A 25562-nucleotide genomic window follows, 5' to 3' on the forward strand; every position below is an offset into this window, starting at 1 on the left:
CATTTTCATAGCTCCATATTCCGACACAGCATTTGCATGCATACATATATAAAAAGTGAGACCATAGAGGTTATAAAGTGAGAAGTAAAAGGGTTCACTTCCTTCATGTTGTTGCGTTGAAGTAAATTATGACTCAGGCCAAACCACACGTTGTTATCACTGACAGAAACATTTAATATCTTGTACAGGAAAAATCAGAAGCAGTATTAATTAAACACTTCTTTTCCAGGCCTTTGAGACAAAGTTGGCAAACTTAAACACATCAAACGTAAACTAGCCATTTCAATGTTTGCTCTTCTGTACACTGGAATATTTCAGACCTTTGTCGAGCAATTTCATGGAACATTAGCTCTCTTAAATCACCATAATTTGGAAAGTACAAAAGAAAAATGGGACTCATTCTCCACAAAACCGATACTCGACCAACCTCCATGTCCAGAGAAAGAAAACAAGCTCTCAGCTGTGCAGTAGCAGCACATTCTCACATTTGAGGAGCCTAAATCATAAAATCTTTGGCATTTTGTGTTTAAAAATGTGCTTATCGATTATAAAAACAATTGCTGATTAATTTACTTTAAAAATCGATTAATCGCTACAGCTCTAATCATGATCCGCTGACTGAATACGTCTGCACTTGCAGGTTTTTTTTTGTTTAAGGACTTGCTGCTATGACAACAGCTCCAGGTGGGTTTAAAGCAGCTTATAAGAACTGAGAAATCAAATGAAGCATGTATGTATCTTCTGTACACGTGTGTGTGTGTGTGTTGAACAACTAGCCCAACAACATAGTCTGGGCTTGTCTTTGTCCGTAGCCCAGTGAGAGAAACCGTTTAACTGTCAGCGTAACGTCTGTGAGAGGAAAGAATACTTTCCTACATCGTCACAGAAGGAGGAGGGGCCCCTCGCTGTCAAAACAGGATGCAGGCCACGCCATATCATGGCAGTGCATCAAACCAGAATCACACACCCTCAACCTCCTTTTCTATTTGGGCTAAACTGATGATAAAGCTTGCTCAACAGTTCTAGGAAAAGCAGAGTGACTGGCCTGCAAGATAAACAATCATCGCTGCTAATCAATTTGCACTCTCTTTCTCTGTGTCGTTTTGGTTTCTGTTGCCACACATTATCTCGTCTCTTCCTGTCCGAGCACCTGCAACCAACCAGCTCTTTTTCCTCGCTGCATCTCATTTACCAGCTGGAGCTGCCTTCCTGTTCAGCTGCCATGTCACCTCGCAGTCACTTTCCATCCTCCATCACCACGGCTGGGAGGGACGGACGGACGGACGGACGGACGGACGCACACACACACACACACACACACACTTTCTCTCCCATTAATCATCCCACAACCCTTTGAAATTGGGAACCTCCTGACCTATCTTACTGTATATAAAAAGGAGTTAAAGAAGCTCCAGCTGGGGCGCCCGGATAGCTCAGTTGGTAGAGCGGACGCCCATATATAGAGGTTTACTCCTCGACGCAGTGGGCGCGGGTTCGACTTCGACCTGCGGCCCTTTGCTGCATGTCATACCCCCCTCTGTCTCCCCTTTCATGTCTTCAGCTGTCCTGTTGAATAAAAGGCCTAAAAATGTCCAAAAAATGAAAATAAATAAAAAGAAGCTCCAGCTGGAGCAGCTAAAACTGTAACATGCTGCTCTTACATTGATGCTTCATATCTAATAAAGTCAGAATCAGACTCAGATACTGTATCAGCCAAAGTACTTTTACTTTTGATGGACTTTAAGTGCGGTATGTTGCTGATAATACTTTTACATAAGTAGGACTTTGAATGCAGCGTTTTCTTCTCCCCTCATTTTAAGTCAGCATGCAGCTGCACACATTCATCTGATCGTCCTCCTTTAACCACCACCACCGCCCTCCCTGCTGTAAACTGCATTAAAGCCCAGAGTCGATACGTTTTTCAAGTGCATCCCGTTTCCATCACATTGACCGACATTACTCATCTTTAACAGATGAAAACAATGACTCAACTTGAAACCCCAGAAACATACCGGATGAGTTTTGCAGGGCTTGTGGGAGCTTGTGTCATCTCTGAGGTGTGCGAGTGTGCATGTAGAGTGACTGTTTTTTTTTTTTTAAAGCAACAGATTATTAAAGCTAATTTCCATACGGGCTGCAACAACGATTATCTTCATTATCGAATCCTCTGCCAATTATTTTCTCCATTAAAAAGGAGCACTCCACGGATTTTATACGCGCAGGTTAGTTTGCTCTTCTTGGAGAAAACTACTCTGTTGCATAAAGTCTCCTGTGGCTCTGGAGGAAAGGACGTCTGTGAGTAAATAACCCCTGAGGATGTCGTCATTTGTCAGGCTTGAGACTTCAAATATTTGCAAGAAAACCCGTGTTATCAACCGGGGCATTGAGTTTGAAAGACGAGGGTATTTAAAAGGCACGGAGGTTTAATAGAGTTGCAAAGTAAGCACATTTTTTATTATTATAAGTAAAGGTTCCATTCATTTTTCCAATAGACAATGTCATGTGACCTACAGTTGAAGCTTTTCTACAGCTTGGATCGTGATTTTGAAGAATTTAAAAAAAAAAAAAAGCACAAGACATAAAAACATCACAGGAGAAGTGAACTACTTCTTTTTTGTAAGAAACATCCAATCACAGAGCCACATGCTGTTAGGTGTGGCTAAAGAGAAGCTAACGTTTTTTTGGTTTTGTTTATTTTGCAATCTGCAGCTTAAACGACTTCTTGTTCGGATTTTGGGAGTCGTATGGCCTCTAAAATAAAAGAAAATAGCATCAAATCCATGCCAATTTCTCAAAGTGAAATTGTTTCATCTGACAACAGTCCAAAACCCAAATATATTCAGTTTATTATCACATAAGACAGGAGCCGGAACAAGATAACGGTAAATGGCTGCATTTACAAGATCCACTAATTATAATTATACACTTTTGGACTTTTGCTTGAAAAGTGACGTAAACACATCAATAATCAAAACAGTTGTGCAACAGTTTTCCTGAAAGACAATGGACACACGATCGAATTGTTTCAACATGCACATTTAAACCTGGTTTTACCTGTCTAATTTTGAACATGCTGTACCTGTCGAAGCTTCGAGGCACTCGCCCGAAAAGCAGCAACACGTATATGTGTCAGGGAGCTATGCTGAAGGTTGGGGAAAGGCCTGCCTCTACAGTTGGACCAGGAGAACGAGATCTTTTGCTTGTTATTACAGATACAGACGTGGGTGCAAAAGGGTGTAGCACGCAAAGCGGAAGAATAATAAACTGAAACCAGACAGGAGATCCCCAAGTGAAGCTGATGCAGATTGCAGGAAGTGGATGGTTTTAGGTCCCGTGATGACAGTGTCGGTTCACAGTCAATGGGTTAACATTATGCGACACAGTCGGAGTACATTTTTTTAAGCAAACACTAGGATGATTTCTCTCCCCGGGCCTGACAAGCACAGGCGTATAGATCCTGAGAGCAGATGGCAGGAGCGTTATCTGGCAGAGCCGGTTCACATGCAGGAGGGGGGCATGCGTGTTTCGAGCCAAACTTCAGTTTTAATTCTCCAGTTTTTGTGTGAGGCAATATATAAACTATACAAACAATTTTCCATCATTCAAAAGAGGATTAAACTGTTTTGAGTCGTTTCGTGGAATCAATCAAGTCTAAACTTTTCAACCCTTTATATCGTGGGTTGTGTCACCGCTAACAAAGACATCCGTCCCTTTACAACCTTAAACATTTGGGAGAACCCATTGTGCTATTTTGTGTGTATTTCACAGAGCTTTGAAAGGGAGATTCAGTCCGTTGTTTTTCTATCCGGCCCACAATTGTACTGTTTACGGTTTACTCTCACAGCGTCAATTTTCACAGAAAAATAAAAGCTATAAAATGCTGCTGTACACTACCTGCTCAGCAGCATACAGCACATACAGAGACGACATGGTGAACATAGTGAAGCATTTAGCAGCTGGAGAGTCAGAGATTTCTCTCAGGAGCTGGTAGAGACCAAAAACAGAGCAACAAAAAGAGAGATATTGGACACTCATGTTGCTATGTAAATGCTGGATGTGCAAGTAAGCAAACAACTTCACTGTATCTACTTAAAAGGGGATCATATGTGTGACATATATTTTTTTTTATACACTACCGGTCAGAGGTTTGGGGTCACTTAGACATTTCCATTCCACTCCACTCCAGACAGAATACCAGCTGAGATCAGTTGCATTGTTTCTTTAATCAGGGCAGCAGTTTTCAGATTACATTATGTGCTTACATAATTGCAAAAGGGTTCTCGACTGTTGTAGAAAGAAGGACCATCAGTCTTTATTAAACATGCTCCGGCTGTGAGCTTTAACCTAACGGCCTTTAATGGATGACACCTTTAAGTTCCCATTAAAAAAGGTAAGAATTTCTCATAACCAGCTACTGATTCACGCTCAGGCTGCCTGCTCAAAGACAAAAGCTTCTCATTCAGTCTGCACCGCTCCACACAGCAAACACTGCTATTTTTATTTCCTCTCTTTGGGAGTACACGAGAATCAAAAAGAAGGCAGTTTGGCGCTGGGTGACCTCGAGAAAATCGTGAGCAGTGCCAATATGTTTGAAATGCTCGAAGCACTTTGCCTGTTATTAACTAAAGTGCTCTGTTTGCAGAGCTGCGGAGGTCCGAAGGGCGCTCCTCTTCTGAGACCATCCTGTGAGGCCCAGCGTTCCCATGAGGCCTGGTGTTCCCGTGAGGCGAGCACAGCGGCAGGCTTTGACTTGCTGAGACAGAGTGGGGTTAACTGAAACTCCCAAAAGAAAAGTGACTACGCCACTGTTTTCTTTGAGAGGCGAGGTGTATCTAGTGCTGAAACTATTAGGCAATCAATTAGTCGATGACTTTGATCAACGATTTGTCTATGAAAGTAGTGAAAAAAGCCTGTTATAATTTCTCTCAGCTCAAGATGATGTGTTCAAATTGCTTGTTTTATTCGACCAACCGTGCAAAACCTAAAGATATCCCATTTACCGTCATATATGACAGAAGAAAACCAATCTTCACGTTTGAGGCACTTGAGTCAGTCAATGTTTGCCATTTTTGCTTGAAAAATGACAAACTATTAACTGATTTTTTTAAAATCGATGCCGATTGATTTTCTGTTATCGATGTAATCATCGACTAATTGTTCCAGCTCCTAACCCGAATATTTTGGGTCTGGGGATTTTAGGGACTTTTTAGTTGGACAAACCCAGATATCTGTAGACATCACTTTGGGCTTTAGGAAATGGTGATGGTTGTTTGTTTTTTTTACCATTTTCTGACATTTTATTAGAATAAACTATTAATTGGTGGATTAATTAAACGTGAAAATAATGGTAAGTTGCATCCCTAGTTGTTTACATTAGCAGCAGAATGATTTAGGGTTCAAGAAGAAGTGAGATGAGAACAAAAAGAGATCTATCGAGCAGATGGAGGTAAACTAGTCCCTCCCCTCCTCCATCCGACTCCCTGCTCCGTCGCCTCTCCTCTCCCTCGAGTTGAAGGTTAATGATGAAGGAATACGGCAGAGGAATACAGATCACGGAGACGTGGATGGATGTGGAACGGGTGCTAAACCAGTCTCAAACAGCTGTGGCGAGAGATTAGGAGAAAGTTATAACTTCCGACCACCTTGAAAGGATAAAGGTTTTTTACACATTTTTATCCATTCTAAATGTCCCTTGATTTCTTTTTGTCCCATTATTTTTTCTCATTTTAATGCTCTTATCAACATGGAAAAGTGGATCGGCTTGCTTTGGGCTTTTGTCGCCTGGCTTTGACGGGGGGGGCCTGCGACGTGCTGCGATGATAGCTCAGTTCACAACGACAAAACACACAGATCACTTTGGTCTTGTCAATGGAACCATTTGGCAACTTTTTAAAAGTAAACTTTCCATTCAGAATCTTATTGGCATCCATTTTGGCGTCTCGCGCTCGCCATCCGCTCAAACCGTAACGTTAGCCTACTACTCTTTGGCCGGATCGCAAGCCCAAACAAGTGTGCGCGGCGTGCCTGTTGTTTTGTTTCTGGTCTAGCTAGATCCGGTGTGGTGGTGTAGTTTTTCTAACGTTACTAGTTGTTGCAACAGCATGTGAAAAAATAACGACAGAGTTTGCTAGGCCAAAAAGAACGTTAATCTCGCGATAAAAAAAATAGACGCCGTTAAAATGGGTTTGCGTTAACGCCGTTAATGACACGTTTAACTGACAGCACTACACTAAATCCCATGAAAAATCCAAAAACAACAATAAATTGATCCTACTCACATATATTAGCCTGATATCTTCTTCCTCTGTGCCATAGAGCTCCATTGTTGTCCAAAACACATCAATGAGCCACACTGTTGCACTGGCTGAAAATCTCCCCGCAACAAATGCACTATATGCTCCCGTTTGCTTGATTAAAACTACCGTAAACATCTGAATTAGGATATTATCCTTTCAAAAAGTTCAAACTATATCTTTGTGAGATTTTTTTTTTTTTTTTTTAAAGATTCACATCTTCAGAAGTCAGAGTCATTTTGAGGGATGGACAAAAGCATTGTTGGTTTTGGTCTTTTCATGGCATTTTTTGACAAAAAGAAAAATATAGAATAACACCAGCCTTATTCTTTAAAAGTCTTACTCTCTACTGAAGAATGAAACGGGTTTTAAACAGGATAAGTCAATTATTAAGCTTCTTCTATCCGTGTGGAGGCAGAAATAAAAAATAAAAAAACTTAGCTACATTCCTCGTGGTGTTTGACACTGACCTGGAAAATACCTGGGCAGAACTCCAAAACTTCAACCAGCAGCCACAGGATAACTAAGACTTACTCTGTAATGTAGGACATTAACATCCACTGCCTCTGTCCGTAATTTTATACATGTATGGTCAGTGTATTGTAAAACCATTTTTCAAAAGTGTCAGGTTTTGCTTTCGCTGCAAACTATGCGCCTGATGTAGCGCCAATAAAAATTGATCTTGCAGAGCAGAAGCATGCATACACCATTAATGCAGATCAACAACTTACAAGGCTGAGTGTGTGTGTGTGTGTGTGTGTATCTCCCTCAACACACTTACAAAGCGTTGCATCATTCAATAGGTGTGCGCTGATTCATTGATTCTTCATAAACTTGCAGATGAGAGAGCGAGACGGCAGTAATCAGTATGTACACAAAAAGGCCTGAGGCCTCATGTATGCATTAGTGTGTGTGTGTGTGTGTGTGTGTGTGTGTGTGTGTGTGTGTGTGTGTGTGTGAGAGAGAGATAACACAAATTGTGCTTTGATATGCTTATCTCAAGTTTAATTCAATAGAGTGTGCTGAGTTAAGCAGTCAAGTGTATAGATATGAACTGCATCGCATTATCAGAGCTTTAGTTGAAGAGGCGATAATCAATATTTTTTTATAAAAACAATGTGAAGCGGGGGGGGGGGGGTCCTGACTCTCTTCAGAAACAGTTAGATACACTGTAGTTAGACACAGTTAGCGACTAGCTGGTAAACACTGTGGAGCATTTAGCAGCTAAAGAGCTTCACGTTTCAGATGTTTATGAGTTGTTTTCAGGTCCACCTAAAAAGACTGAACTTCTAGTTTCATTTAAATAACAGATCCAGGCCCAAAGAGTTAACTTATTTGAAAGTATTTGACAGAAAAAGCAAAGATGAGAGAAAAGTCCAAAAAATACATATACATTTCTGTACAGTATCAGAACTGAGTTTCTTCGTCTTCTTCTTCGCTCTCATATTAACCATCTTTCGACCCCTCAAATGTATCTGGTGACCCTTTGGGGAGGGGCCCTAACTATCCAACTGCATATAAAGTAGTTAACGTAGCGCCACCTGGAGCAGCTACAGCAGTAACATGCTGCTCTAACATTGATGTTAATATCTAATAATGTCACACAGAGTCAGATATCAGTCACTGGAGACATTTTACTGCAGATACTGGAAGTACATTTGGTTTAAAATACTAGTACTTAAGTAGGAGAACTTTTACTTGTAATAAAGCACTTTTAGTTAAAGTGCTCATATTATGCTTTTTGGCTTTTCCCCTTTCCTTTATTGTGTTATATATCTTTTTTGTGCATGTTATAGGTTTACAAAGTGAAAAAGCCCAAAGTCCCCCCCAAAGGGACTTACCATCTCCAACAGAAAACACTGTTCACAAACTGCTCCAAACAGCTCTATTGTAGTCCAGCCTTTACTTCAGAGACAAACGTGGTCACTTTGGAACACACGTTATAATGCTCGCCTAGCTGCTAGCATGGCACGCCCTCATACTCTGCTTCTGACTGGCTAGTAGTCCTTACGTAGTTACTGTCAGGGCACGCCCTCATACTCTGCTTCTGACTGGCTAGTAGTCCTTATCTAGGTACTGTCAGGGCACGCCCTCATACTCTGCTTCTGACTGGCTAGTAGTCCTTACCTAGCTACTGTCAGGGCACGCCCTCATACTCTGCTTCTGACTGGCTAGTAGTCCTTACCTAGGTACTGAGCATGAGCGACTCCCAACAAAGATGGAACAGAAGTGCGATGTCTCACTCTGTAGCTAAAACAGAGAGCTCAACACACAGGGTGAAAAGAGGAGCTGCAGCAATGTGCACTACAACAAAAATATGGTGTTTTCTGAAAATTAAACCATGTAAACCGATTCTGGTACAACCTCTAAATACAGTTATAAACCTGAAAATGAGCATAATATGAGGTCTTTAAAAAGGTATTTGTTCTTTTACTTAAGGATCGGAGTCTTAGGACACTGCGCCCCCACTGGATGATTACCAAGCCACAAGGTTCTTTTTGGGGCCGACCTGGCAACGTTTTGACTAGAGAGGCAAAGATGAATCCATTAGTTGTCAACTATTAAATGAATGGCCAACTATTTTCATAATCGATTTGAGTCATTTCTAAGAAAAACAACGGATTCAAGGACGCCATCTTGGGAGAACACAGTTCTATAGATCAATCCACTAATCGAGAAAATAATCGACGGATTAATCTGAAATTTAATTACTCGTTAGCTGCCCTAGTCACGACTGGACTTTGTCTCATTCCCGTGATGACAGAAGTGCACCAGAGCGACCCGGTGAGATTTGACTGTGTGGTGATAGTTTGCCGAGCTGCCAGCAGCACCAAACCCAACATCTGAGCACAGAAACAGACACTTGGTAGACTACGAATCCAGACTAGACTCCATCAGTCCATATCACTCCCTCGGTCTGCGAAGCAACAGGCCTGTGACAGACTTGAGCACAGAGTCTCAAATTCTGCACTTCAGTGTATAAAATGACAGTAATGTTGATGTACTGTATACTCTGTTATAACCATTTCAGGGGCAGCTGAGTTTTAATTGGTAGGGTTGTGCAAACAATCACACACACTCTCCCTCAGTGACACGCACAAATCTCTCTCAGACAGAAAATGCATGCTCTTACTTTTTAAACTACCGCTCCTATAATTTGGGGGTTTTAAACAGGAACAATTATGTTGCCATAGAGTAATTTAGTTAGTGGTGGGCTACAACAAATCAATTCTACTTTCAAGAGAGTGAAAAGATGCAATTGTAACTTATATTTGTTTACATTTTGGCAAATTAAAATGATGCCAAATGAGCTTTTAGCAGTTCCTGTGTGTCGATTACCCACGGATGTACAGATAAAACTATCACAGATATCTTAGCTACTGAAGAAAACTTAAAAACATGCTGGTTCTCAGGCAAGTTCTGGAGTTATAAGGAGTGTTTTCTTCAAGGATTTCTAAGCAGATTTATGGACGTTTATTTGGGATGGACATCGGAGATACGTCGCAGTTATGACTCAAAGAACGAGAACCATTTTTGATGCAAATTGTGGCAACTCACACAGTATCTTTTGCCCGACATCTCTCCCTGAACCCTCTTTTAAATGAATAAATAACGGTAGATGAACCCAACCTCATTCTCCGATCACAGAGAAAGTAAGTAATCAACAGTTACACTTTGGAGCAATAAGCTGGATGACATTTTTTAACCCAAAATTATTACAAGTTGTGATTTCTCAAATATAAATATATGAATGGCTTTCTTTGTCTTCCATGTAAGTAGAGTGAATATCTTTGGGTTGTGGACTGTTGGTTAAAAAAAAAAAAAGAAGCAAATATGTCATATGCCTGAGCTTTTTTAGGACACTACGAGGAACATTTTTCTGACCCGATAAATCGCTAATGAGAATAACCATTAGTTTCATCTTAAGTTCCTTTAATTCCTGCTGAGCGGGTAAAAAAGAAGATGAAAGAGGGAGGGATTAACATTTTCCCATCAATAACAACAAACACTGCATACCAACAGCATTGATGTTTTAATGACCTTTGACATGATACTGCAGAAGGAAGCACATTACCATGAGATCAGACGCAGAGAAAAGGGCCTCCAAAAAGGTATGAACTTGACCTCCTGCAGCGTGCAAGCAGCTTAAATGTGACCTAATAACTGGGTAACGCGGCTAACAAACATATTACAGCACCTGTTTTCCCACCGTAGCTAGAAACCAACCTTACTCAGGTAAACGTAATAGTGTACATTAGTTTACGTCCTTGATTTTTTTTCTTCTCCTCCTCCAGTTTAAAGTTGTTTTGACGAAGCGGGTGCGGATAAGCATAAACACGGCAGCCTATACTTTAACATGTATCTGAAGCCTATACTTCAGCTCAAACATATACCTCAACATGCACCGGTGCGTATCAGCACAGACCACGTCATGTTGCATGATGAAACCTTCAGCGTCCAAGAGACGAGAGAGAGAGTCGTCAACTATTAAATTAAATCAGCAACTATTTGAATTATCGATTGCATCGGTTTGAGTCTTTTCTTATGTGTTCCAGGGTGAACAACACTGCTAGTATTGTGTGCACGGGTTTTTTGATTCTTTATGAGCCTCACCTTTAATTGTTTACTTTTTGGCATGTGTTTGTTTTGGATTTGCACCTCACCATAGACCGGTTTTTATACTTATGACACTTACCGTCACCCTGTTTACATGTCGGGCATTGTATACATTTGACTTTTGCGCTACTGATAATAAACTAGAGCTGCAAAGATGAATCGAGTAGTTGTCATCTAATAAATAATCGCCAACTATTTTTTCGATAAATCGGTTTGAGTCGTTTTTGATGAATAGAAGGTCAAATTTCTCTGATGTCAGCTTGTTAAATGTGAATGTGTTCTAGTCTCTTCTCTCATCTGTGACAGTAAAATGAATATCTTTGAGTTGTGGACAAAAGACGAGGGCTGTGGGCTTTTGGGAAACACTGACCGACATTTTCACAACTGTCTGACATTTTATGGACCAGACAACTAACCGATTAATCGCGAAAGTAGTCGATCGATCGATGATGAAAATGAATCGTTAGTTGCAGCCCAGGTCCAAGAGGCAGCGATTCAACGAGGCCGGAGGTTACATTGTGTTGAACCTTTTTAGTGCCACAAACAAAAGGAACATGGGTGGATTTAAACGAGTGTTTATGAAATAGAAGCTAATCCTCTTATATTGACCACATCACTGGAATCTTGTCTTGACGAGAACATCCAGGACGTCTTATTATGAATAGCAAAATCTTTTTTTGGCTCTTGGGATGACAATGTGTCTCGATCCGCTAGTTAAATCCAAATTCAAATATCTCATAGATTGCCATTACGATTTCGATTTTCCCCAGCAGATGAATCCAAATGACTCAGCTCTAGCGTCAGGTCCAATACTTTGTTTTGTGACCAAATACCTTGACACACAACGGCACGCCCATCATCCACAGCTGTGCTTTGGGTTTTGGGGAACTTAGCAGCATGCTAACGAGCTACACTAAGATGGTGAACATGTTAGAAAGCTTTTAGTGTCGCAGTTAAAGTACCAGGAAACATCTGCTCACTTCCTCTATTATTATTATTATTATTATTATTATTAGCCTCTGGTAAAGAATGAAATAGATTGTAACTATATTTATTATTCAAGCTGTTGCTTCCTTTTTTAACCCCACTGCATGTCAAATCTCGTAGCAGATATGCATACAACACCTTCGATTTCAACTCTCGCCTTTTTATTTTGCATGTAGCCCAGGTGTTTCGTCCTTTACGTTGTAATTTAGTGGCATCATAAACTCTCGTAGACTCTTAGCCAAATTAGTGATGTTTGTATCTGTACCTGAACTGCTTTGTGAACAACGGTGTTTCCTATCAGAACTGAAACCTGTTCGGAATTACAAACATTAAGTGATTAAAATCACATCTTGTCTTGCCTTAGGCCCTATAAAACAGCTGGGTTCGAGAAAGGTTTTAAAGTTAAATAGTTGGTTTATTTGGGGGGGGGTCATGTTATGTTTGTGGTGGCTGAAGCTGTATTATGGCTGGACATTTCCTTATACCTCAGACACCGTTGTTTGCAGAGCTGCAACAATTAGTCGAAAAAATAATCGCCAACTAATTTTGGTAATCGATTAATCGTAGAAAATGCCGTTTTCAGCCTCTTAAATATGGAGGTTTCCTGCTCTATATCATATTAAACTGAACATCTTTGAGTTTTGGACAAAAGAAGACATTAAAAAGACATCAGCTTGGACTTTGCATGGACACCTTTCTCGATTTTCTGACATTTTATAGACCACTATTAATTGATTAATCAAGAAAACAATCATCAGATTAATCGATAATGAAAATCGTTAGTTGCAGGCCTAGTCGTTTGCCATTTTTGTTAGATATATTTCTGTAATAAATCCAGAAATGCATACAACACGTTGTAGAACACTGCTGTTTCTGCACACAGGAAATATTTCTGCTTTCTGACCCTGAGTGCAAACCGATTTAGACAGAAGGCTTCCATGTTCTCAGCTGCTTCTCTGCATGAAACTCGACTGCAAAATGACTTCACACCAGAGCAGCTTGTCTTCCTCTGTGAGTTTAAAAAGAGATAATGGAGGATGTGAAATTGGTCTCAATGAGAAGCTGCCTGAGCTTTGTTAAGTGACGATCCAGTTTGTTTTGGACCAACGCTTCACGTTTTATTGGCTGAAAATTTAATTTTAAAAACAGCCAATTTCCAATCTCATTTTATGCATTCATCAGTAAAAGTCTTTACATGTTATGTGCAAAAGCCATGACTTTGCCTTTCCTACTTTCAAGAGACTTTCATAAGAGACTCAATGAAATGTTTAAGGTAATTAAATCGCTGAAGGCAAGGATAGCAACAATTAATGACCGGTTATGAATAAATTATTGTACTGTACTGCAACAATGGTTGAAACTGTATTTGCATTTTTTCTGTTGTTAAGGTTTGATTTTTTAAGTTGGTGCATGTTAACAAGCGGAAACAATCACTGAATTATTATTTAATTATCGATAAATCTGAGGATTATCTTCTCCATTAACTGTTTGGTTTATAAAACATCAGGAAAACCGGTCCCTGAGCCCAATGTGAGGTCTTAAAATTGCTTCTTTTTTTTTGTCCGACCAACAGTTTACTATAATGAAGACAAAGAAAAGCTGGAAATTCTTACATTTGAGAAGCTGGAACGATCAAATTATTGGCATTTTTGCTGTAAAAAATGTTTGAAACGATTAACTGCTTGTCAAAACAGTCGACTTATTTCAGCTCTAGATCTATTATCATTGTTTGGTATTAAATTGCCTTCAGCCTAGAGTGTATTTGGAGGAGCAGCACACTTCAGTTATTTCTTTGGTGCTGGTAGTCCACCTCGCAGCTCAATAACATCACCACCAGCAATGATATTGGCTCCAACCGGGGAATAGAGTAGCCCTCAAGTCTAAACTTGAGAAGCTGCAGTATTTGCTCTTGTAAGAAAAAAATGGCTACCTTTATCTTTGTGCTGAGGGTTTGTTGTGGGGTATGAGGGGTCCACAGCAAATGTGTGCCAATTCATTTCCTCCAGGTCTGCTGTGAGAAAACCTCCCTCCTGTGGTACAGCCCACACGTGGGGAGATTACATCCTTTATTTATCACTTCTTGGCTCTATTTTTCCAGCAAATTCCAGGCTGGGGTGCAATCAGCCAAGAAAGAAACCCTCTGTGTGTGTGTGTGTGTGTGTGTGTGTGTGTGTGTGTGTGTGTGTGTGTGTGTGTGTGTGTGTGTGTGTGTGTGTGTGTGTCCTCTTTGTAAGCATGCCGATTGAGCCCCCCTCACTCTCTGGAATAACAACCCAGATTTGGTTTCTTCTCTAGAGAAACATTTCTCAATATCTGGGAATATATAGGCCTCTTATTTTGGCAGGACAGAGGCTGTGTGTGTGTGTGTGTGTGTGTGTGTGTGTGTGTGTGTGTGTGTGTGTGTGTGTGTGTGTGTGTGTGTGTGTGTGTGATGCGAGTGTGTATTCCCTGCTGCCCTTGACAAAGCCCACATGCATTTAAAAGTGGTGGGGGGGGAGAGGGACGTGTCATGCAGCAACTGAAGTGTTCAGATTGCATTACAATACAAATTAACCATGCAGAGTAATGGGATTACAGTCCTCGCTGCTCTCAGGGACGATGTCCCGAGTCTGGTGAACTCACAGGTGACAGACACAACCAAAGACCCCAGGCTGATCCATGTAATGATATAAGACGGAAAACTGAAAACGAGCCCTTCAACTCAACACCACTTCTGCCGCAGCCAAAGCTCTCTCTCCCTCTCTCTCTCTCTCTCTGTGGTCGATTACAGATACACACAAAGACACAACCCCGAACCAATTGGCTGCAAACTGGTGTGAATCACGGCCCTTTTAAAAGAAGCGTTGTGCTCAATACGCTTCCTCCTTTCCAAATCTCTTCTACTTAACAAGGGAGTGAAAAGATGCTTTTGTTTGCCTTCCTTTTGGAGGCGACAGGAAGCTTGAAAGACACAAATGAACATGAAAATAGGAACAAAGTGCCAAACTCACAATGGGAATGCTGGGCATTTGACATGTGTGCTGGGTAATTAAAATCTCAAAGGAGGGCCTAAGCATATTAAAATAGTACTAAAAATACCAAATGACATTAAATGTGATGTTACAGAGTCATTGATTTGTGTTGTTGGGAGGAGTAAAGTTGTCATGCACATGCCGCTGTCAGTTCAGCACACAGGTGTCTGTTCCGGTTTCACGCAGAAAAAGGAAGAAAAAAAAAAACCTCCTTTCGGTGGGTTTTAAATAAGCTGACATATGGTAACTGATCTATTCTCATTGTTGCCATTTGGAAAGAGAGCACATCTACTTATGTAATGGCTAATCTGCTAAAAACATTCCAGCAATAACATGCCAGAGACGCACTCGATCACGACAATGTGAGACTGAATATTGACTGCTTTCCAACTTAGTGCTTCACACGTATTAGCTGCACAGCGTGTCTGCTGATCAAAGAAATATGTAAGCGGACAAAGACACAACGTGCATAAACAAGCATCTGAACTGTGCGACACACTCATTCAAATGTAATGTGTGTCAGTTGACAGTATCAACCCAGCCCTGAGCACTTCCTTTATTACTCAATACTTTTATGTAATCATTTAAAAATGATTTTAAAAAGGTCAGCCTGTGCTTCTGAACAGCAAAACGTACCTAATGTGAGACATCTAGCAAGAAATTGTGATTTAAAAAAAGAGCTTTAATGCTTTTTAAATCGATATTTATTTCTGAAATGAAGGCTACATGAAGCACTTTTAGGTGATTTCTGATGCTAAAGCAGCCTGTCAGTCTCGTGACTTGAAACCACAACAGCTTAAAAAAAAAAATCTTACTTTTGTGTCTCAAATCGACGCGGTTGAATCTCACATTAGCCTAATTTATTAACGCCTCTAAAAACCAGCAGCAGGTTTAGCCTTTATTCTGTGGAAGTTTCTCAATGAAGTTTGGTGGCGTTTAAATGTGAAATTGTGGGGATTCCTCTTTTGTTAAAGCCACAGCTTGATTTTCAACGCAATTAGAGGATTTTGAGCCTTTTGTACCCTACATTTCACATTCAAACTGCCCCCAAGCAAAACAGGATTTAAATGCCCCAGTCACACATTCCCATTCATGCACACAGTAGATTTAAAGCCCCATTGTAGGCTCTCGCCTGACCGCTTCACCCTTTGTTGTCAAACCCGGTCACTTTATCGATCTATATTACTCGATATCCACACATTAAATCATTTAAATGGGTCGTGGTGTTGTTTTCTTGGTGATTAATTGTCAGATAGGGTTATATTTTTTACTCAAAATGCCCCCGGTCCCATCACATCACTCACCGACTTGCAGTACGTTGTCGACGCAGCCGCTCTCCAGCAGAGCGATGCCCCGTCGGAAAGGCAGCCGCGTTTCGTCGCTGCTCTCCCCGCTACTTCCGATCTCCTCTCCGCCGGTGTTGAACGACGAGTACATGCAAATTTCCCGTTCGCTCCTGGGGAAAGACCAGTAAACGATCCGTCTCTGAACGGGCTCCGGGATCCGCTCGAAACGCTCCTCTACCCTTTGAAACGGCCACTTCTCCGCGACTTTTCTCGCCGCGATGTCCAGGAGAGTCTCCGGGTTCTGGGTTTTGCTCGATTCGCCCTGGGTGGCACCAGAGCCGCCACATTGCGCCCCCGCGGCCCGCTGGCCTTGCCTACATGCTGCATTGTACCCCGGTCTACAGCAGAGCCGCTTGGCTGGGGGCTGCTGTACGCGCTCCGCCATGATAGCTCCGCTTTAACGGCGACGGAGGAAGTCAACGCACCATATGAACGGTATGGGGAAGGGAAGAGGTATGCACAGCTTGATTGTTGGCCGTGTATGGCCAAATCATCCTTTTATGGAAACATGGGGGCAGGGCTTCTCCGAGCTTGTCAAACCCCTTTGTTGACAAATTAAGAGAAGGCGGGTCTGTCCGGTTAGCTCCGTGCTAAAAAAAGGACCGGATGGCGGAATTCCCGCACGGCCGTTAATCCTTTGTGAGACCAGAAAAGCGTTAAAAAGGGGGTTGAAAAACGACCGTATCTGTTTTCAGGCTGTGGGTTTAAACCGGTGGGTGTTGCAGATATTACAGACGGAGAGACGAGCTGCTTTGTCTGGTGGGGGAGAGCTTGAAAAGCCGGAATGAACGATGCCTGCGGGGCGGTGATCGGGCCTGTCAACACTGGAGCCTCGTGGTTTTGGGGGAGGGGACAGTGAACGCAGCACCGCCCCTCGTGTGACGTTCTTTAAAGAAAACACATTATGTGAAATATAGTAATGGACTGAGCATATACTCATATACTGTATTTTGCCGAAGTAAAAGTAGCAATACCGCCAGTGGTGGAATGTACTAAGTACATTTACTCAGAATAATAACAATAATAACTTTTTTTATAAAGCATGTTTAAAAAACAGACTTTACAAAGTGCTTTGAAAGACAAAGCAAGGCAAAAGCAGGATATCCAGAGGTCAATAAAAGAACAGAGAGCTGAACAGTGCAGCCAAACATTAGCAAGACAAAATGGGGTAAATAAAAACAAGACGCAAGACAAAAGACGCTCAACATAGTAGTGAGAAGACAGTAGAAAATATGATAAAAATAAACAATACAATAAAAAAAATCAATAGCAATAAAAGATAAAAAGATAAGAGACAATAAAAAGAGACGATATCAAATGAAAGAGAGTCTATAAAAATGTATTTGAAGAAGTGATTTAAAAGGGTTCACTGGTTCTGCGAGCCTTATCTCGTCGGGCAGGTCGTTCCAAAGTCGAGAGGCCTTGATGGCAAAAGCACGGTCACCTTTAGATTCAAGCCTTGACTTTGGAACGGCCGGAAGGGCTCCACCTGAGGATCTGCAGGCTGCCAACTGGTTCATATTGGGTCACCATCTCTGTAGCCTGGAGCCAGACCCAGACGAGCTACGACTAAGTGAGGTTTACTAGCACTTTCACGTGGAATGGATACAGTATGGTGTATTGTGATTAGGGGTGTCACGATCCCAAAAATTCAGTAGTCAGTGCCAATACCAGTAAAATAACACGATTCTCGATGCTGATTTCAATACCACGGTAAAAAAAAAAGGATTTTCTAAGATTCCATGTACTTTAACTTAAAATATTTGAAAAATATCAAAATGTCATAACAAGACATACAAAACATGTGCAATAGAGCATAGAACAACATAATAAAGTGCAATGAATGGTCATAGTGCAACAACTAGTGTCCCCAGACACATTCCAGACTTCCAGGCATCTTTTCAAAACGATACTGCGCAAAAACAACAACAGTACAAAACAGTGTTTCTAACAGTTGCGTGACCAGAGACGTTACAAACCCCAGGTAAATATTGGAGACGTATTTGAAAGATGGAGACAGCTTAGAGTCCAAAAGGACGCTGAGTTGGCTAATTGAGTTGGGTTTTTTGTACTGAATTACCCTCAGTGATCTGATCGTTCCGTTCTGTTTCTTTAAAGGTCCCATGGCATGAAAATTTCACTTTATGAGGTTTTTTAACAGTATTATGCGTTCCCCCAGCCTGCCTATGGTCCCCCAGTGGCTAGAAATGGTGATAGGTGTAAACCGAGCCCTGGGTATCCTGCTCTGCCTTTGAGAAAATGAAAGCTCAGATGGGCCGATCTGGAATCTCCTCCTTATGACGTCATAAGGGGAAAGGTTACCTCCCCTTTCTCTGCTTTGCCTGCCCAGAGAATTTGGCCTACCAATGAGAGAGAGAGAGAGAGAGAGACATCATGGCTTTCAAACGAGCAAAGTGGCAGTTGATCAAGGCCACATCCCCACCCTCCACCTTGCCCCCCCTCTCTCCTCCTCAATAGTTTCAGACACAGAAATGGCACATCCTAAGGAAAGCTCATTGTAGGACTGGCTCTAGTGGCTGTAATTCTGCACCAAGGCTGAATTTCAGGAAAGAGACTTCAGATACAGTATTAGGGGACCACTAAGGTCTATATAAAAGAGACTTCAGCTACAGTATTAGGGGACCACTAAGGTCTATATAAAAGAGACTTTAGATACAGTATTAGGAGACCACTAAGGTCTATATAAAAGAGACTTCAGATACAGTATTAGGAGACCACTAAGGTCTATATAAAAGAGACTTCAGATACAGTATTAGGAGACCACTAAGGCCTATATAAAAGAGACTTCAGATACAGTATTAGGGGACCACTAAGGCCTATATAAAAGAGACTTCAGATACAGTATTAGGGGACCACTAAGGCCTATATAAAAGAGACTTCAGATACAGTATTAGGGGACCACTAAGGCCTATATAAAAGAGACTTCAGATACAGTATTAGGGGACCACTAAGGCCTATATAAAAGAGACTTCAGATACAGTATTAGGGGACCACTAAGGTCTATATAAAAGCATCCAAAGAGCACCATGTCATGGGACCTTTAAAGTGTATGTGCTATACCTTAAAACTTGAAAATAAGAGGGACAGGGAGCCAATTGAGCGAAGCCAAGATTGGGGTAATGTGATGTTGTCTGTTGCTGCTGCGTTCTGAACTATGGCCCGTTCTGAAGAATGACCCCTGTCGGAGTAATATTGTTCTATATTACATAATCTATATCTAATGTGAGGCTGGATAGGGCATAACCTGAGGAAACCACCCGCAAGCACAGCCAGACAGGCTTTAACCTGAAACTGTCAAGGGAAAAGAAAGCCAGGAAGACCCGGGACAGCTTGAGAAGGTCTGTGGAGGCAGGAAGCAGATAATGTTATGATAATGATATTATGTTTTGTATGTAGAATTTTTAATCTGTAAAAATACTATAACAGTAGGGCTGCATTCAGTGATTATTTTCGTTGTTGATTATTTTCTCCATTAAAGGACAAATCCGGCGCAAAATGAACCTAGGGGTTAATAACACATGTGTACTGAGTCGACCGTTCTCTGGGATATGTTTTCATGCTAATCGAATGGGACCAGTTTTAGGGCAAACCGCTAATTAGCTTATAATGCTAGTCGTCGGGGCACGAGTAAAGTAAAAAGAAATCGCTATTTCTACACCACTAACAAGGCTCAAAATAGCACCACACTTCCACGGTAGCATAATGAGGGTCCCTCCATGTAAACCGAAGCATTGAGAACGTTGTAAGTGTACAGACAGTTTATTGAAAAGATAGTTTAGAAAGACAGTATCGTTCATGTATACAGGCGGGCACCATCTTGGGAAAACAGTCACAACCAGTCGAAAGACGAACGCCGTGCAACGAGCATTCAGTTCAGCTCACGTTGCACGGCGTTCGTCCCGATGCCCCGACAACTAGCTTCATAAGGTAATTAGCGGTTTGCGATAAAACTGGTCACATTCGATTAGCATGAAATCAGAGAAATTTACCCTTTTTTCATAAAAAAATGACTCAGAGTAATCGATTATCAAAATAGTTGGCGATTAATTTAATAGTTCACAACTAATCGACTGTACCTCTATACATTCTATGAATATTTCCATAAAATGCAAATAATTAAGTAAAGTACAAGTACCTGTGTAAATATACTTAGTTCAGTCACTGATAAAACAATATAATAGAATACAATACAATTCTAATTTTTTAATACATACTGTGTGTATATATATATATATATATATATATATATACTTATGTTGTTTTGTTCTGTTTAACCGCTTATTTTAGAGAATGTGTGACATGCACCTACAACACCAAAACAAATTCCTTGCCACGTACTTTTTACGGCAATTAAGCTTTTCTGATTCTGATTCTGATTCTGATACACAATGTGGGCTTGTAATTGTTTCTTTGATCCGGATTACTTCTACGTGAGCGTTCTCACCCCAGGCCAACTGGACAGAGTTCACTATGGATAATGGTTGTGTTGTTGGGCCCTAGTTGCCCTTGAGGCTCAACTGCTGGATTTCAGTTTCATCAGCTTGTTAATGCGGTCACCTGGAGCCCAATGCAGGTGTAGACCTGTCCCTGAATAGATGGCTACCATTGAAACAATGGGTTCAGTATGAAAACAATTTGCACTGTTTTCGCGGTTGAACTGTTGTGTTTGACACAAAGTAGTCATTCATTTTCCTCTGACAGGTAACACTATTTACTATGTTACCTGTTTAGTTTATCTTTTGTCAGTTTAGTTTATGGTATTGGATTGTGTACTTGTCTATGGTAAAGACTAGGGGTAGGACTTGACAAGCCTAGGCTTCTTCCTATCCCTTTTCACACGTGTCTAGTGTGTGTTATGTTTAAAGTGGCTATATGTAACTTTCAGCTTTGGACAAAAGCGGTAGTGTTTTTACCACACCTGCTGCCATAAAGGTAATTTCTTTATGGTGCTGTAATACCCACTGTATATTCAGCGTTATCGGGAGTTCATAGAAAATCATTCATTTACCATAAGAGAATAAGTTACAGATGCATCGTTGCGTTTCAGTTCAATCAGGAGAGACTTTGTTGCAGATATGCAAATATTTATTGAAAATAAGCATAATATGAAATGTCTTTGGGGATTAGACTCCATCATTAAAAATATTTAAAGGGGTATAGAAGCTAACATATTCCCCCAGATGGAGCCTAGACACTGGTGATGGCGGAGAGGGAACCCGGAGACCAAATGAAGGACCTGTCTGCCAGAAAGGGACTCAGGTTGCAATGATTGACGATGCCCGGAGGTGGAAGGGGAGGAGGAGGGTTGCACATTTGCCTGAAAAGACAGCTGATAGCAAGGAGAGAAGACATTTAAAGCAGGAAGTCATGCTGTGATTGGGTCATGAATTTCATGGCCAATTCTGATTGGTTCACTGAAAAGTAAACGCCTCTTAACAGCTAAATAGTGTTAGGTAGAGATAGAGGTGTTTGCGCAATATAGAAGTCTTCCTGAAAGAATTTGCGCTGAGCTTTATGTGTTGCATACGGTAACTTAGCCTGGATGTATCGTGAGCTTAACCGGGGTAACGTAATGTAATAACAACTTTTTCAAACTTGATTTATTCAGGGAAGGTTAACTGAGAGGAAGCCTCTCTTTTGCAGGAACGCCGTGATTCACACAGTTCCACATTCATACCTGGAAGCTGCCCATTACAACCACAGTCTGATCTGCTGGCCACTGAGCAGCTCTACTGGAGCGGTTGGAGGTTAAGGGCCTTGCTCAAGGGCACCTCAGTGATGGTGATGAGGGAGGGACAAGCGCTGCTCTTTCACTTTCCCCACCCAGATTTTATCCTGTCGGTCTGGGGATTGAACGGACGACCTCCTGGTCACAGACTCGCTTTCTCTAACCTTTAGGCCACCACTGCCACTAACTTAGATTAATATAGCGCATTTCATGAAACCCAAGGACGCTTTACACAAGTACAGGGGGACAAGGGAAAAGAAAATAGTTTGCCAACACAAACACGGACTGAAAAGAAATAAAACGTCGGTGCTAAATGGAAAGGGGACGTTATTTAATATAGGCTACTGGTGTACAACCACCTTGCGCATTGTAAAGTTATTTTATGAATGAAATAGACATATTACATACCTGAGGGCCAATTCGGGGTCAGTTTTGAATAATTTACAATCCCATTATTTTCCCCTTCTGTTAAAGCCAGACCGACCATTGACTCGGGTTTCGCCTGTCGTCTTTCACTTTCCCTTTTAGCTTTTAGTTGTTCTTCGTTTAATTTCCTTCTTTCCTGTGATGGTCCTGCCCCATTATCAGCCATAACTACAACAGATAACTTCTAAAATAACATTAAAATACAATTAGGCCTATATAAAGAAATCTCCTGCTACCTTTTACCTAACTGCATAGGCTTTTCCGATGTTACAAAGAAATATGTGACCCGTCAGAATGTGTTACTGTAAAGACGTCCTGCCTGCTGTAAATCATTTTGTGACTTTGCGGCGACCCGGGCAAAGGCATTAATAAAAACTATATAATAATAGCGTTCTTTTCACTTTTAGTCTCGTTTGCTGTTACAGGTCATTTATGATCATCGGATGAAAAATCACACAGTTTCAGAAACATTAAAAAGTTACATAATAGTAACTTTAATTTTTTTATATTCTTTTTTTTTTATTCTTTTATTCATTCTTGTTTAAATCATTTGAAATAAAGATAAAAAAAAAAAAAAAACACAATCCTGAAACTCACATCACTATTGATGACTTTAAAAGAATGGTTCTGGATTTTGACATATTTGCTTTCGGGCAGAGAGATAGAAGAGAAGATTGAAACCACACTCATATCTGTACAGTAAATATTGGAAATGGGAAAACGGAGCTAGGCTAGCTGTTTCCCTCCGTTTCCAGTCTTTGTGCTAAACTAAGCTAAGCTAATCGGCTGCTTGCGGTAGTTTCATATTTTCCGTACAGACACGAGTGTGGTATCAATCTTCCCACACAATAATACTAAGATTATCTCACACAGTAACACTTGTGTCCCAGCAGCCTAAGCCAAATATGTTGGCTATCTCCTTTTGCTCAGCACCAGGGGAACATTTCAGTCATGATTTTAAACCGTTTTATTCATGCATAACCACTCTGTTTGTCACTGTAATGAGTTTATCTGTCTTGTTTCCTGCCATGTTTTTCCAGTTACAGTACCACCTGCTGCTCCTGCAGGACAGAGTTATCAGCAGCCTCATTTCAGCACACTTGCTCCATGCTGTGTAAATGATTAAGGCCCCCTGGTTGACAATCTTTACTATTGTCTCATTTTACCCTGCAGACAGCACATGTAGAAGCGCAGTAATGACTGATCCCATTCACTCAGCATGGTGGTAACAGTAGGTGGGCTTAGAGAGGAAGGCAGCAATACAGACACACATGATACACCGTCTTGAGTGAGATAGTCCCATTCCAACGACTGAGTTTACATTCATCTTTTAGGCATTTCTCTGTCACCGTATTACATTTAAATTTCAAATGCTCATTATGTTAATACGGTTCTTGTCTTTGCTTCGCTGAGAGTGCACACATTTTATCAAGACACCTCATTTAACACCGGAATTCGACCAGGCCCTGCGCCGCGTTGCGGCTGCGCTGTTGTTCCGTGGTCCGCCATGCGTCATACCACACCGGGAGCGTCTCAGAAGCGGCGCCCAACTCGCAGAATTCATTGTTTGGTCATTTTTAGGGGTCCAAGCCCGAGGGGGCTGGGACCACAGATCCAGCGGAGCTGTGGAACCATATTGCTTTCCTAAGGATTATTATTTTTCCGTTGATAAAACTGATGCTACAGCCTAAACCGTACATGGTGGGGGGAGGGTGCCGTTTAGGTGGCGCTATAGCAGAGATACGCATTTGGCCCTATAACTCCCAAACCGTACATCGCACATTAACAATTCACATATCCACACGTTCCCTGAATTCAGCTAAATCTCCTGATATAGGCCACACCCATTTCCGCCTAGACATGCACAAAAAATCTAGCCCTTCCACTTCCTTGGGTTTCCTTTGTGTTGGTGTTCTAAACTCCGGTGGATTTCTGAGGACTATGGTTAACTGCTCCTCAGATCTCTGCAGGGTAAATCCAGACAGCTAGCTAGACTATCTGTCCAATCTGAGTTTTCTGTTGCACGACTAAAACTACTTTTGAACGTACACGTGTTCCACCAAAACAAGTTCCTTCCCGAGGCTATTTTGCAGAGGCGCAGTACAGCGCTTAGCGCCACCCAAGACAATTGTGATTGGTTTAAAGAAATGCCAATAAACCAGAGCATGCTTTTCTCCCAACCCGGAATGCTGTGTCGACTAGCCAGACCTTCTGCCGCAGCGCTGTGGGGGAAGGGCAATGCAAGACTAGTCAAAAATAGACCTGAGTTTATTGTACCTCCCTGACTAAAACCCATGCATCAACACCCATACAGTATCATATGTTAAATACTATCCAGGGACTCGGGCATAAAGAATGCTTTAAGACTCCCATTAACATGCTTGCTATCGATGGACTCTCTCTGCTCAGCTAAGACGTCTAGTATGGGTGATAATGACACTGTGGCTTACTCCTGGGGATAATCACACACACACACACACACACACACACACACACACACACACACACAATACAACACAAACCATAGTATCTTTTCACGCTGGGCTCATTTGCATTCTCATCAGTATGCATGAAATTTCTCACTGAACTTTAATACCCTAACTGCTGCATAATACACTTTAATGAGCATAAAAGTGAGCATGACAATTAAAACTCGCATTAATCACTGAACGCTGAGGGGCGGGGATATGGGGATGAGATGAGAGAGAAGGGAGGGAGAGTGTGGGAGGATACGGAGGACTGGGGGGATAAAGAGCACTCCAGAGAGGATGGGCGGGGGGGGGGAGAAATTGAAGTGAAAAATGAAGAAAGGATGGATAGTGAGGAGCATAAAAAAGGAGGAGGGGAGAATGAAAGAAAGACGATTGAGGTGAGAGCTCTTATTTTAAGTGTTGAGGAGCTGGAAAAGGCGTCACCACGGGAACAGAGGATGAATGATGTGTTTTTATCTCACAAGTATGTGGACGAGCGGGGCCCTAGTCTTCCCGTTAGTGCTCCTTTTTATTTCTCCCTTTGTTCCTCTTCCTCTCTAAAGAGTGACAGGGAGTCTCTTTCACAAAGAGGATTATGTCGTGTATGATAATGAAAACCAAGCAGGTTTTTTCCCCCCACCTTTACCTTCCCCCCACCATGC

At 41.5% G+C, this 25562-nt stretch overlaps 1 protein-coding gene across 1 annotated transcript in view; it reads right to left on the reverse strand.

The window, feature by feature from the left end:
- The window catches only part of LOC144531165 (zinc finger SWIM domain-containing protein 6-like), a 46772-nt gene extending 29706 nt beyond the window's left edge, over positions 1 to 17066 (reverse strand). Inside the window, exon 1 of the mRNA XM_078271140.1 lies at positions 16213 to 17066. Within this exon, the coding sequence (XP_078127266.1) occupies positions 16213 to 16639 (427 nt within the window). The 5' untranslated portion in view covers positions 16640 to 17066. The remainder of the gene's footprint in view (positions 1 to 16212) is intronic.
- Positions 17067 to 25562: the final 8496 nt, after the last annotated feature.

The sequence above is a fragment of the Sander vitreus genome, chromosome 16 (genome assembly GCF_031162955.1).
Source record: "Sander vitreus isolate 19-12246 chromosome 16, sanVit1, whole genome shotgun sequence".
NCBI classification, from domain to species: Eukaryota; Metazoa; Chordata; class Actinopteri; order Perciformes; family Percidae; genus Sander; species Sander vitreus.